Below are 16,184 nucleotides of genomic sequence, written 5' to 3'. Positions count from 1 at the left end.
TATAAGCCAGTGCCGTTAGTAAATCGACGAAGTAACAAAATGGCGTCACGAATTTGTGCAAGTGTTAGCTGCTTCTCGCTTTAGTAAATTTGCCCCCAAGGCTTTCTGTAAGATGTGAGCAAATGCATAAAAAAATCAATATTTTGCTCACAGATAAATGTTATTGTCATTATAGGAAACTGTATAAACAATGAAGTACAGGTATGGGACCTATTATCCAGAATGCTCGGGACCTGGGGCTTTCCGGATAACGGGTCTCTCCATGATTTAGAACTTCATACCTTAAGTCTACTAGAAAATCATGTAAACATTAAATAAACCCAAAATGCTGGTTTTGCTTCTAATAAGGATTAATTATATTTTAGCTGGGATCAAATATAAAGTACTGTTTTATTATTACAGAGAAAAAGAAAATAGTTTTTAAAAATTTGTATTATTTGATTATAATGGAGTCTATTGGAGATGGCCTTTCCATAATTCGGAACTTTCTGGATAAGGGGTTCCGGATAACAGACCGTATACCTGTACTGGTCTTGGTTGTTATGTAAATACAAAATGTGTGTCTGTGGGTGTAGATGAAAATTGTTTGATCAGCAAGATGATCTACTATAGTGTGATCTAATAAAGGTAACCCAATAACCCAGATAACTAGAGCAGATCCAATGTAACAATAATGTGAACTAAATCAGATAAATTAAAATAATAATTTCTTTACCGATATAAAACCATTTTATTTTCTACTATTTAACACTACAAGAACAGACATATTATTGTATGTAATCATTTATAATGCAATTAAACCTCCATTTTTCAAATGTAGCTGATTTGTATTGAGAAGCATAAAAAATATTGTAACTACAGCATAATTAATTTGCCTTTGCTGCATTGATAAAAAAGTGTGTACAAATTATAGTGGTTTTCCAAGATTGAGTTAAAGGACCAGTAACATCCAATTTTTTTTAAAAAAAAATCGTTAGTACACATCAAAAAAAAAAAACACCACCACAAATTATAATTTAAATCACAAAGCCTTTATTAAGAAATAACTTACAGAAACTGCTGTAAGTAGTTTCTCCGTTCCCTGCACATGAGTGATTGTTTCGATAGCGTCTGTATCTGCCTGCATTCCGTTTAACTAACAGACCTACGTGTGCCTTGTAGCTGTACTGTGCGCTGGATTAGCACTGGGCGCAGGAGCAGAGGAGGTGCAGCGGAGCGGGGAAAAGGAAAGCTGTATCGCATCCAGCTACAAGGCACACGTAGGTCTGTTAGCTAAACGGAATGCAGGCAGAAACAATCACTCATGTGCAGGGAACGGAGCAGGAGCGACCAGAGCAGGGAGCGGTGGAGGACAAGGGGGCCTGGCCAGTGACTGATGATGAGAAGCGGCTGCCGCTGCCAACACTGATTTACAGCTCCCTCCACCGCATCCACTACCACCGCTTCCTCCAGTGTCCAGGTGGGCGCTTCTCATCTATAGTACAGGAGGAGGAGGGGGCCCGAGCAGTCACTGCATCGCATCGCAGGCATAAGGCATCCATCTTGCTCCTTCACAAGCTGTCAGTAGAGTAGCTTGTACAGGACAGGAAGTTCAGTTTCTGTAAGTTATTTCTTAATAAAGGCTTTGTGATTTTAAATTATAATTTGTGGTGGTGTTTTTTTTTTTGATGTGTACTAACGATTTTTTCCAAAAAATGTTTTGATGTTACTGGTCCTTTAAGCACAAAGCATTGTTGACACTTGCTAGGTGTGTAATTAATTAATGGTTCCTTACATTGAAAAAAAAATATTTTTATGTTTAAATGGATTCGGTAAAACCTACACTCAACCTGAAATTAAATTTACTCCTCCATCAAAAATAAAATGTCCAGTGATAAATTATTCATCTATTTTTTTATTTCTTATTTTTTGCAGAAATCAAGAATACCCACATATGAAAAGATGTGGGCTTTTATGAATAGTAGAAGCCAGTCAGTGCTTGTCAAAAATAACGAAGAAGGAATCCAGCGCGCACTAACCTCTGATTATGCTTTTCTAATGGAGTCAACAACCATTGAATTTGTTACACAACGTAACTGTAACCTGACACAGATTGGAGGCCTTATAGATTCAAAAGGTTATGGAGTGGGAACTCCTATGGGTATGTTGTATGTCAATTTCTTGGTCTTTATACATTTATCTTAGTTGAAGAATGAAGCCTTAGCTAGCTTCAAACACATAATTAAATGGAACTTTCAATAGCTTTTAGCTAGCTGGTTAGCATACAGTACGCTATGGGTGTGAATTTAATCTGTCAGTGGCTGTCTTCATACATTTTAAAAAATGCCCCACTGTTCACTGAAATGTAGGGATTAATTGTTTGAAAGTTTGAACATATATTTTGGGTGATTATTACATTCTTGACACATAGTTCTTGATATACTGTATATGGAAACAAAACCAGAAATATATATGTTTTTTAAAGCAAAACCAAACTGCATTCTTATAATGTACAGTGTAATCTATTCTCTTTTATGCTTACAATATAATATTAATGAAATAGGCTATTGGTTAAACGTTTTTTATGCAATTTAAGCATAAGGCATCTGTAGCTTTGAGACAAACAAAACAAATGATTTGAACCAAATATTGGCTTAAAGAAAATATGAGGGGGTCAAACAATCAAGAGAAAACACCAGATAAACTGAAACAGGCTTGTTAACAAAATAAGATTTCTACCTTATTTATTATGCTATTTATTACCGTACATACTCGAGTATAAGCCGACCCGAGTATAAGCCGAGGTACCTAATTTTACCTATGAAAACTGGGAAAACTTATTGACTCTAGTATAAGCCTAGACACAACTAGCGACCCCCCCAGCGATCAACCGGACTTCTTTGCAAAGTTGATGGTGACAGAGAATTGCCAAACGGGTTACTGTGTGCATTGTCCCACTGTCCCACTACCATGTGCAGAGGGTGCTGTGTGATATTGCCATCACTGTTAATCCTTCATATAACCAACAGAGGGCACTGTGTGATATTGCAGTCACGGTTATTCTTTGATATAACCAACAGAGGACGCTGTGTGATATTGCAGTCACTGTTATTCTTTCATATAACCAACAGAGGGCACACTGTTATTCTTTCATATAACCAACAGATGGCGCTGTGTGATATTGCAGTCACTGTTATTCTTTCATATAACCAACAGAGGCTGCACTGTTATTCTTTCATATAACCAACAGAGGGCGCTGTGTGATATTGCAGTCACTGTTATTCTTTCATCTAACCAACAGATGGATGTGATTTTGCAGTCACTGTTATTCTTTCATATAACCAACAGAGGGCGCACTGTTATTCTTTCATATAACCAACAGAGGGTGCTGTGTGATATTGCAGTCACTGTTATTCTTTCATATAACCAACAGAGGGCGCACGGTTATTCTTTCATATAACCAACAGATGGCGCTGTGTGATATTGCAGTCACTGTTATTCTTTCATATAACCAACAGAGGGTGCTGTGTGTTATTGCAGTCACTGTTATTCTTTCATATAACCAACAGAGGGCGCTGTGTGATATTGCAATCTCTCCCCAAGTGAACTGTTGGTATAGGAATGATTAAAAGTGACTGCAATCTCAGCTACTGCCCGCTGACCTGAGTATAAGCCGAGACTTTTCAGCACATTTTGGATGCTGAAAAACTCGGCTTATACTCGAGTATATACGGTATGCTATTTTAAGGGACAGATTTATCAAGGGTCGAATTTCGAATTTAAAAAACTTCAAAATTCGAATTCAAAAGGACCAACCGAAATTAAGTCAAAGTTTTTTGTCAAATAGGTAAGTTTTCAATCAAATAGTCCATATTTGATTGAATTCAAATCCCAAAAAAAACCTTTGATTTTTCCAGTTCACCAATTGACTCCAAATAGGTTCTAGGAGGTCCCCCATGTGCTAAAACAGCAATCTGGCAGGTTTTAGATGGCGAATGGTCGAAGTCGAATTTTTAAAGAGACAGTACATGATAAATTTTAAAATTCAAATTTTCAAATTTGAATCAAATTAGGAGTAACTCAAATTTTTAATTTTTTTACTTCGAATTTTCACCTAGATAAATCTGCCCCTAAATGTTGAAAAAATTAATCTTACAGGTACTTTAATTTTGTTCACTTATTTATTATCTGTTTGCTTTTTAGAATTCAAATTATTTACCTATATTTTAACCCTTTCATTACTTGAGGTTTTACATTTTGAAGAATAATTCTCTGTTAAAATCGGAATTGTTGCAAATGCAAGGAAGGAATAAGATTTATATTTACATGTATACTTTTTTTTTTTAATATGTTGACTGAAGGATAAAATATTTTGTGCAAGCATGTTTTTAGAATTGATTTTCCAAAGCATAATCTATCTTGACAAGTAATTACAAATCATTAATGTCTACCATGTTGCACTCCACATGTATTGCTAGCTGTAGTTGAACAGGAGTTCATGTTCTACAGTGTACTGCGACTGCACTGTATATATTGTTGGTTGAGTCTATCATTTATTACATTATAATGCAAAAGAACCATACATATTCTGTAAATGATATCCTTATGAACTCTGCTTAGTGATGACATCAGTTATAATCAGTGCTTAGTTATGTAATTTCTGTCACGTGACTTGCTTATTATAACTTGTGTATTATAATAAATAACATTGTAAAGCATGAGAATATTAAGTCATCTTGAATTCCATGAATTCCATTCCATTTATAAAAGTACTTGCCCCTTCAGCATTGCATTCAGCAGGACACCAAAGAAATCCTAGGGGGTTATTTATCAAAATCAGTTTTTTTTTTTCAGATTTTTTAAGTAAAAAAAAAAAGTCCGACCAAACTAGAATCCACGATTTGACCTTATTTATCATTGAAAAAAACTAGATACAACTGGTTTGGAAAAAACTCGAAGAAATTGGATTTTTGTGAAAAAACTATTTTTTGGGGTTTTATGACCGAAATGCTCTAATTTTTCATGAAATCGATAGTAACCCCTGATTTTTTTTGGATTTTTGGCCGAAACTCAGAGCAGACTATGATATCTTCAAATATCCAAAAATGTGGATGTTATAGTAAAAAAAAACCTCAAATTTTATGAGTTTTTGGCATTCTGACTGATAATAAATAACCCCCTCAATGTCTTTAACAGAGCACTCATCAAGGGGATATAGATAAAAGCAGCATGATTTTGAAAATGGTTCAGTGTGGGCAAATGAAAAAAATGTTATTCATGTTATTCACGTTTTCAATTTACAGTATCTCTAAAATGTTTCCAATGATATTTAGATAACAGTGGGCTTTTTTGACCTTGATCTCTGATTCTGCTTCTGGAATATATAAATAAGAAGCCAGTATAATCTTAAAGATGTTAAGTACTCCCCTGTTCTCTGTGCTTTTAAGAAAGTCTAGATATCTAGAGTAGCTATAGGCGAATCTGTCCTCTTTTGCTTCGCCAAAAAACTAATTTTGAGGCGTGACAATTTTGACGCAACTCTTTTGTCTAAATGGGTGTCAGAATAATTTTAATATGCGACAATTTGTATGCGTGTGACAATTCTGATGCACAACAAAACATTCACGGGCAGCGAAGTGTGGAAATTCGATGCAAATCCATGCCTTCTGAATAAATTTGCCAATCACTAATCTAGATATATCAAATAGAAAACACCATTCCTGCTACACTGACCAGGGCCATGTTACATACATGCAACCAAGATTGCAAGATGTAGTTGAATCCTTGGTAGACTTGTTCTTTAGCTACGACACTTAAAATTAGTTATTTTGTTTGACTACATCAAGTTAGGTCCAAAAAACACTTGTTGCTCAGCTGCTGCAGTCTACACAGGCCTGTCAAAAAAAGGGCCAAAAATGCTGGAATATAGCCCCCAACTCCAAAGGGCACCCAAATCAAAAATCCAAAAATATATTCCCAGTCAATTACTTTCAAAGTTAAAAAGTCACTCTTTATTTAGCATAAATATTAAAAAGTAGGCATACAGACCAATTGATGCTCCGCCTTACGCGTTTCGCACCCACAGGCACTTATTCATAGGCATTACTGTTGTTACATTTGGTCACAAAATTTATACCCCAGGAAATCCCTCCCCAAACGTTAAAACCAATCACGTGTTGCCACCTACCTCACGTTTTTTTCTTAAAGCAACATACATATCTTATCAAATTGGTCATATTAGCATTGTTTCTCTGCCTATACTCTGTTACATCTCAGAACCATTTTCTATTAGGATACCCACATTTACACAAGCATTTAAATGGCAATCACTGCCCCATTACATTAGGTTCTCTCTCCTAATATTATTATTTGTATATGTCACATTCTTTTATCTGCCCCATACAGCTCTATATATCTACCTCGTTATACACATAACCAATTACATTATAGTTTACGTAAAACATGTTACATCAAACTCGTAGTATTCGCTCCTTTAGCGTTCTACTTGTGCAGCCCACATATTGTTTCTGACTTATCAAGTAAACCACTGTGGATGTATTGCAATTTATATAATCTCTTATTTTAAAGCTAGTATTTGTCACCGTAGACTTAAATTCTTTTGAAATTTTCATATGTTGACAAGTTAAACATCTACGACTACCACATTTATGGTTACCTTCTACCTTCAAAAAGCCCTTAATTCTTTGATCTCCCCTATTCGTTTCCCTGTACATACTTGGTGATAAATGGTCCTTCAATGTATGAGACCGCCTTGGTATACTGTCAGCTCCTCCTTTTAGTATTTTATGGAAATACATCAAGTTAGGTGTCTTTCTTTTTCCCCTAATGTTGTAACTGCTGTGTAACACTTGTATGGTGCAGGAAGGTTTTTTGGGACAAAAATTTGATCAATTCAAGTTTTTTGTTGGGACATGAACGCTATTATTAGTGTTTTTTTTCCCTGTCATTTTTCATTCAAGCTTTTGGCATTCAGATTTTTCCATAAAAATGAAACATTCGAAATTCCAGTTTATCTGAAGTAGCCTCTTAGTCAAGACTGTACACCAATGAAGCACATCAGGGTTGGGATAGTATTTTTTGTAGTTTTATTTCGTATAAGAAACTCAACTTCTATTGTAAATTTACTGAACTTTTTAACTTTCAAGTGACCATAGAAAACATTTGCAGTCCCAATTAGAATTGGCCCCTTGTAGTTGCAGCTCAATATAGCAATGTTTATTAATGATAATAATAATAATAAGTATTCAGACAGGAGCAGAATCTATTTGTCAACAAGGCCTCTACATAACTAGCAATAGCCAGTGACAATCTCTTGTTCTCCTATCAGGATCTGAATAACCAGTTTTTTTCTCATAGGGAGAATGAATTCAAAAGCTGTAAATTAATCTCTCAGGGTGATTAACAACTGCCCTCTCTCAGACAATTGCCCCAGTCAGCATAAACCAATGCTGCTCTAAGGTGCTTATCCCACAGGTCCTATAAGGATCCTGTAATGCCATACAATTCACTTTGGGAATCCAGTGAATCCGGTATCCTGGATTCCCAAACATTTCCAGCTGCTTGTCATTTATGGTGCACCTCTGTAGCTTTCAGCCTGTATTGCTTAAGCCCAACATGCAGTCCCCTCTTCCTGCCTTACAGGGGCTAATAATGGAGTCCTTGCACAAACTACTGTTGGTCTGACCTCTGCTTCAGTTAAAACGGTCGTACCGTATTGGGGGGGGGGGGTCGGAGGAAAGGAGATTGGGACAAACCATGCCAATTTATAATAAAATGTAGCTGGATCAACCAAACAGTCCCACTGCAGTGACATGAAATCCACAGAATATAGTCCAAATTATGGATTCAGAGTACAAATGTCACAGGCTCATTTATAAACACTAGGGAAAATTTGCACCTGAGCAATAATAAATGGTAACTAGTGATGAGCTGATCTGACCCATTTCACTTCACCGTAAAATTTGCAAAACTGCGAAAAAAAATCTCAAATGGCGATAAATTCACAAAACAATTGGTCAATGGGCATCAATTTTTTTTTTACACGCAACAAATTTTTACGCATGCAACAATTTTTTCTCATGTATTAAAGTCAATGGGCATTTTTCTTTCTGGCGATCTTTTTGTCTATGTGTCAATTTTGTCATGGCGACTTTTTTTTGCAACATTTTCGCTGCAGATTTTTGCCACAGTTTCGGGGAAAAAATTTGTAGATGGCGAAATGCAAAAATTTCCCTGGTAAAAAAATGTGCTCATCACTAATGGCAGCCAATGATATGTTTGCTTTGTTCTACCTGTAGCTGGCTGAGCTACAGGTAATGGGTTACCAGGTGTGAATGTTTCCAATGTTCATAAATGTGGCCTACAGATTATGTTTTTTGATTGAGGTTACTTTTTGGTCTGTCCTGGGCAATTGTGCAGAATACAACCAAGGTGTAGCGGTGCTATGGTTTTCTTTTAACATTAAAGGGGTTATTCACCTTTAAATTAACTTTTAGTATCATGTAGAGAGTGATATTCTGAGAGAATATGCAATTGGTTTTCATTTTTTTATTTGTGGTTTTTGCGTTATTTTGCTTTTTTTTCTTCAGCAGATCTGGTTGCTAGGGTTCAAATTATCCCTAGCAACCAGGCATTGATTTGAACAAGAGACTGGAATATGAATAGGTGAGGCCTGAATAGAAAGATGCGTAATAAAAAGTAGCAATAACAATAGATTTGTAGCCTTACAGAGCATTTGGTTTTTTTTATATGGGGTTGGTGACCCCATTTGAAAGCTGGAAAGAGGTAGAAGTAAAAGGCAAATAATTCAGAAACTAAAGAATATAAACAATGAAGAGCAATTGAAAAGTTGCTTAGAATTAGCCATACTAAAACATTCTAAAAATTAACTTTACTTTAGCTATATTTGAGAGAAAAAAGAAATAGTGTAGTATCCAATAATATTTTTTTCTGGTATAACGGCACATATTATTTTCAAGCAAAGTTTCCTCTAAGATGTGTGCTCGTGCATAAGCACACAAATTTTCAGTCTACAAATAGTGGTGCGCACAAATAATTTTGTGTGAAAACACATTTAGGGGCAGATATATCAAGGTTCGTATTGAAAATTCTGTAATGTGTAATTCAACTAGGTTATAGTCCAAATTAGATTTGAATTAAAAAAAATTGAGATTAAAATTTTGAAATGTATCATGTACTGTCCCTTTAAGAATTCAAATTTGCCTATTCGCCACCTAAAACCTGCCGAATTGGTGTTTTAGTCTATGGGGACCTCCTACAATTAATTTGGAGCCGTTTGGTGGACTTTTGAAAAAAAAACATTGATTTTATTTTTTAAATTTTTTTTGGTGAAAAAAATTTAAATTGATTAAAATTTTCAGCTTGATCCTATTCACCCTATTTTGAAAAAAATTATTTATTAAATAAATTTTGATTTGTGTGTTTTTTTCGACTTTCGAGTTTATGGGAGTTGATGGGAGTTTTTAGAAACACCCATAAACTCAAAATTCAACCCTTGCTAAATCTGCCCCTTAGTATTAATTTTGACCTGAGCACACAGATTTTAAAAATTGAGCACACAAGTTTAAAATGTGTGCACAATTTTTTTTTTTTGCAGACATAATTGAGATGGAATTAGGGAGAACATTGTTTCCAAGAAAATGAAAAACATGACTAAATAGCTTTTGACTTGTTCCATGTTAAATCCATTCAGCCGTTGCCTTGTACACTAAATTTATAATGCCTCTATTCCATAGAACTAAATTAAATACACATGGCTTAAGCAGATGACCATGTTCATATTTAAACGTTTCTGTAGAATTCTAAAAATAGATAATGGAAATTCTTTGGGAAAAGGTTCTAAAATGTTTTCAAAAGTAAAATATTTAAAACATATTTTTAATTAACAGTGACAACAAGTAAAAGCATGATACTGATGAGTTAAAACTTATTCTAGTGTCACAGAATAAATCAGCTTTTCTCTGTACAAAAGCAGATGGAAATTCTACATTTCTTTTGCAGCCTGCAGGTGTTTTGTGCTATGCCTGTGATCACAAAATCAACCAATTTGTGCTTTGTACTGTGAAATTATACTTCACACTGTTCCCAATGTAGAATGATAGTGTTTAACACCTCATATTTAAGCACTCTGGATAAACCATATTGTGCATCATAATAGGGAATTATAAAATAATGGTACCAATGTTATCCAATACTAATTACTTGTATGACAATAACATTAAATATAACATTGCAGAAACAAATATGTAACAGAAAATTAAACAACATTAGCACTTGAACTTGCTTCTTCGCAAACACTTGCTTCTTCACATACCTAGACAGCTAGGTTGTCTAATTGAAATTCACTTGTTTCCTTTCATTGAGGGAGGAAATGGTTGTTGGGGAACTTTATAAATAATCTATAATTCAGGAATGAAAACAGGGTGTTTTAAGATCTAGTAAAATGTAGCTGTCATATCAATTAGTTTTGTTTCGATGGTAATTGCTAAAGTGTGTAAATTCTAGTACACATTAAGGTTCATTTAGGAATGCAAATGCAGTTTGCAAAGTGCAGTTTTGTGTAATGTTAGTGCATTTCTTCCTATGAATAGATACGAACTGATAATGTTTGTAATATTTAAACAGAAATATACAGTTTGAAGAAAGTATAAACATAAAATAGGTTATTGGTTTATCAATTCTACAACTCTTTGGGGAAACATTAATATAAAGAGGATTTAAAAAAATGTAAAAATTTGTTGTGGCAAAAGAAGATGATCATGCAAAATGCACCCTTGGTCACCCTATTATAATAACATTTTAGGTCACCAACATACAGGATTAAAACTTTAGATACTTTTTAGACATGATGCAGAGGAACATTACAGCCACACAAGATTTTTATTAAAAATGTTTGATTGGATCTCATGACATTTGATAAAGTGATAAACGCCTAATTAAAATTAAAGGTATTCTGCCATGGGAAAACATGTTTTGTTTTTTTTTTAAAACGCATTAGTTAATAGTTCTGCTCCAGCAGAAATCAGACATTAGGCTAGACATATTGTTTCCCAGGAGCCCCCAGTCAAATGACTCTGATAAACTCTGTTCTGATAAACTTCAGTCACTCTTTACTGCACCCACTAGAGTCTATGGGCATCATTTTTGTAACAAATCTTGGTGAAAAATTTCGCTCATCACTAAGTATAACAGATACAAAACAACACTGAAACTATATACTGTATAATATATATATATATATATATATATATATATATATATATATATAGATATAACAGATATCTACAAAGATAATAGTAAGGTTACCTGTGTTGGATCTAAATCCAGTGCCTCCATAGTACTGATCTTTCCATCGGATTTGGCATCTATGTCCTCACCTTGCAGGAACTCCAGGAACTCTTTCTGACTAACTTACATAGTTACATAGTTATATAGTTAAATAGGGTTGAAAAAAAACAAAGTCCATCAAGTTCAAACCCTCCAAATGAAACCCAGCATCCATACAGACACCCCTCCATACCTTCACAAAACATTAAATATACCCATACTGTATTTATATCAACTATAGAGTTTAGTATCACAATAGCCTTTGATATTATGTCTGTCCAAGAAATCATCCAAGCCATTCTTAAAGGCATTAACTGAATCAGCCATCACAACATCACCCGGCAGTGCATTCCACAACCTTACTGTCCTCACTGTGAAGAACCACCTACGCTTCTTCAAATGAAAGTTCTTTTCTTCTAGTTTGAAGGGGTGGACTCTGGTGCGGTGATCCTCTTTATGGGTAAAAAGGTCCCCTGCTATTTGTCTATAATGTCCTCTAATGTACTTGTAAAGTGTAATCATGTCCCCTCGCAAGCGCCTTTTTTCCAGAGAAATCAAACCCAACCTTTACCTCAACAAATGTTATTGTTTGTAACAGCATTTGTGTACAGACAGTTATCTACATCAGACAACACTAGTATCCACATGTCAACATTAATATACTTTAAACCATGACATCAATTGCATATTATGACACATAAGCAAAAAGTCTGTACCACACAGTGTAATAGCATCACAAGCGACATATAATATGGACAGGTAAACCAATAGCATTACCATAAACAGAAAGATTACATAGTCAAACTTTAAACCAAAAAGGAAAAAAAAGGAATAAAAATAAATAATATAATAAAATACCTCATCTGCACTGACTCTAAGTAGCGAAAGAACTCGGCTACAGAGAAAAAAAGAATATTAGGCACACCCGGCCCATATCTATAATCAATCCAGGGGCTCCAAGTTAACAAAAACTTCTGGTGGGTGTCCAGCAAAATACTAGTCATTTTTTCCTGGGACATACTATAATCCAGTCAACTCTAGATTTTACTGGGTCTGTAGGGATCCGTTTTTGTTTCCACTCCCCAGCTAGGGTCCTCTTAGCAGCCAACATTATAAAAGTGAATAAGCGAAATTTGGCATTGGTAAGTTCCTTAGGTTTAACACCTAATAAGGTCGTAGCGGGATTTCTGGGCAGGGAAACTTCCAGAACAGAGTAGGCCGTGTTAAAAATCCTAATCCAAAATCTCCAGGCACCGGGACAAGTCCACCATGTATGGAACATTGTGCCTATTTCACCACAGCCCCTGAAGCAGGCAGGATCAGCCGCAGGAGAGAATTTAGCTATGCGTGCTGGTACCAAGTACCAACGGAAGAGAACTTTATAGTTTGCCTCCTGCAGAGAAACGTTATTAGAAGACCGTTTAGTAACAGTCTACCCTCATAATCTAAGTTTCCATCCCGCTAACCAGTCTAGTTATATGTCTCTGCACTCTCTCCAGCTCATGTATATCCTTCTTAAGGATTGGAGTCCAAAGCTGCACCACATACTCCAGGGGGCAGATTTATCAAGGGTCGAATTTCGAATTTGAAAAACTTTCAAAATTCAAACTTAAAAAGACCAACCGAAATAAAATTGAAGGGTTTTTTTTGGCCGAATAGGTCCGTTTTCGATCGAATAGGGCCGTTTTCGATCAAATTTGAATCTTAAAAATCGAAGTAATTGTATGATTCTAAATTTTTTCACCAATTGACTCCAAATAGGTTCTAAAAGGGTCCCCCATAGGCTAAAACAGCAATTTGGCAGGTTGTAGATGGCGAATGGGCAAAGTTGAATTTTTAAAGAGACAGTACATGATAAATTTTGAATTTTTTTAAAATTCAAATCGTATTTGGACCATTCCCTAGTCGATGTACACAAAAATTAGCTCAGAATCTGCCCTCAGGTGTGGCCTTACTAGGGACCTATAAAGAGGCATAATTATGTTTTCAACCCTTGAATTTATGCCTGTTTTTATGCAAGACAGCACTTTATTTTCTTACACTGTCGAAAATTAGACAACTTGTTATCTGCAAAAACCTCAGTTAAGGAAGCTCCCAACACAATGCCATTTAGTGTATAACTTGCATTTATAGTAGATCATTTTTGCCAAAGTTGCATTTAGTTCTGCACAATTTTGTATCATCAGCAGAAATAGAAATAATACTTTCAATGCCCACCTTCAGGTCATTAATAAACAAGTTGAAAATTAAAAGACCAAGTACAGAGCCCTGCAGAACTCCGCTTACAACATTGGTCCAATTAGAAAATGTTCCATTTACCACCACTCTTTGTAATCTATCTTTTAGACAGTTCTAGGTACAAATATTATGTTCCATGCCAACTTTCTTTAATTTAACCAGTAAACTTCTGTGCAGCACTGTATGAAATGCTTTAGCAAAGTCTAAGTAAATCACATCCACTGCCATCCCAGAATCAATATCCCTGCTCATCTCACCTCACAAGATCTATTATGCATAAAACCATGCTGGCACAAAATCATAGTATTATGATTTGCTATGAAGTCCAGTATCTTATCCTTTATTAACCCTTCAAAAAGCTTTACTACAACTGATGTCAGACTAAGTGCCCTATAGTTTTTGAGGCTGAGAATGGAATCCCTTTTTGAATAGCAGCAGCACATTAGCAATTCTCGGCACCATGCCAGACCTCAATGAATCCTGAAAAATTAAGTAAAGAGGTTTGGCAATCACAGAGCTAAGCTCGCTAAGTACCCTGGGATAAATACCATCTGGCCCTGGACCTTTTTTATCTTATTATTCTAGTCTCTTCTGAATTTCCTCATGTGTGAACCATGCATCATTAGTTCCATTACTAGAATTAGTAGTATTAAGAAGGAAACCTTCATTAACTGGTTCCTTATTTTTGTAGACAAAAAATAACAGTTAAGAATTTGTTTTGTTCTCATCAACCAGCTGACCCCCTTTGATATTAAGGGTCCCACCCCTTCCTGCTTAAATCTCATTTTCAAATTTCATGTTTAAAAAATAATTTTGGATAATTTTTACTGCGTGCTGCAATACCCTTTTCCATATAGATTTTTAGCTTGACAGATTTTTTGCAATATTTGTTGGCCTCCTTGTATCATATAAATGCTTTGGCTGTTCCAGATATAACTTGAAAGCCTTAAAAGCATGGCTTTTCTTACCTCAACACCAACACTTCTAATGAACCAAAAAGGTATTGATTTGCAACAACGTCCCTTGCTTACAAGAGGAATATACTGAGAAGTATATTTATTAAGAAGCATTTTAAAGACTTCCCATGTTTTTCCGTGTTTAACCCTGTGAAAAGCATTTCTCATTTAAAATGTTACAGAGCTGCCATTATACTATCAAAGTTTGCACGTCTAAAAGTTACTATCTTATAGAATTGGCTTTGCAACAGAATCTCAAAAGAGACCATGTAATGATCACTCTCATTCCCTAAATGCTCACCTACACAAATGCTAGACATAAGTTCAGTATTATTAGTTATTACAAGATCCAAAAGAGAGTTATTCATAGTAGGTTCTTGAACAAGCTGAAATAAAATGTTTTTTCTGTCTTGGCAACCCCATTACCCCAGCCAATGTCTGGGCTTCATACTTGTCACATACAAGGTGGTTTCTAGTATATACCAATGATAATTTTCTTTGCCCAGTCGAAATCTCTACCCAAAGGGTTTCCACACCCTCACCAGTGCCATCAATGGTTATATTTTAGTGCATGGCTTTAATTCAGGCTTTACATACAAACATACTCCTCCACCCTTTTTAATCCTACTGTCCCTCCTAAAAAGAGTGTAACAATTTAAATGCACAGTCCAGTCCAATTATATCATAATTTTTAGAGCATGCAATTAAGTCTATGGGGCAGATTTATCAAGGGTCGAATTTTAGTTAATTTTAGTGTACTTTGACTAGGTAATAGTCCAAATTCGATTCAGATTTGAAAAGTTGCTGTTTTAGCCTATGGGGGACCTTTATTCTTAAAATACTTTGAATCAAATTTGATCGAATGTGATCCAAATTTGATTTGAATGATCGAATACGGCCTATTCACTCGAAGTTAAAAAATTCAATTTTTTTTTCTTTTAAATAAATTTCGGTTGGTCTTTTTTATTCAAATTTCGAGTTGATGGAAGTTTAAAAAAACTTCCATCACCTTGAAATTCGACCCTTGGTAAATTTGCCCCTAAGTCTCCCATTTTACCTGACAAAACCCGTGCATTTGCCAGCATACAGCGGAGGTTACTACTATTCCTTTTGAAATTTGCAATACTTAGTGGAGAATTATATGTTAAGTTAGTATTATTCTGTTTTCCTTAGCTGGTAAAATGTATGTCCCCCTCACTCTTCCTCCATGACCCCTTACTAATCCAACTACCCCGTCTACCCTAGCTTCCCCATAATTCTCTCTCACCCCCCCTTGCTTAGTTTAAACACTCAACCAACCTCTAGGCCATTCTTTTCCCTAGCATAGTGGACCCGCTTCCATTGAGGTGCAATCTATCATGACTGTATATGTTTTACCCCAAGGACAAATCAGCCCAGTGCTCTAGGAACCCAACCCCTTCCTTCCTACACCAAGACTTAAGCCACACATTTAGCTCCCTAAGCTCCCGATGTCTTCATAAACTTGCACGTGGTACCGGCAACTTCAGCTATTCTATTGCTCTAAAGACTGACCATAAGTACGTGTTTCAGGTTCTGATTGGAAAATATAAACACAAACGAGGACCAGCGCTAAAAAAAAGCTTGAGGGTAGACAAAGGGAATAGATTGACTAATATAGTGTAG

The 16,184-nt window shown here is 35.4% G+C and overlaps 1 protein-coding gene across 1 annotated transcript in view; it reads left to right on the top strand.

Moving 5' to 3' along the window:
- The window catches only part of grik2.S (glutamate receptor, ionotropic, kainate 2 S homeolog), a 339,099-nt gene that overhangs the window by 301,975 nt on the left and 20,940 nt on the right, over positions 1 to 16,184 (top strand). The window contains exon 14 of the mRNA XM_041564634.1: positions 1,915 to 2,140. Within this exon, the coding sequence (XP_041420568.1) occupies positions 1,915 to 2,140 (226 nt within the window). The remainder of the gene's footprint in view (positions 1 to 1,914; positions 2,141 to 16,184) is intronic.

This window comes from Xenopus laevis, chromosome 5S, assembly GCF_017654675.1.
Source record: "Xenopus laevis strain J_2021 chromosome 5S, Xenopus_laevis_v10.1, whole genome shotgun sequence".
Classification (NCBI taxonomy): Eukaryota; Metazoa; Chordata; class Amphibia; order Anura; family Pipidae; genus Xenopus; species Xenopus laevis.
Note: the sequence above shows the minus strand (reverse complement) of the source record. Positions and strands in the feature narration are given on the sequence as shown.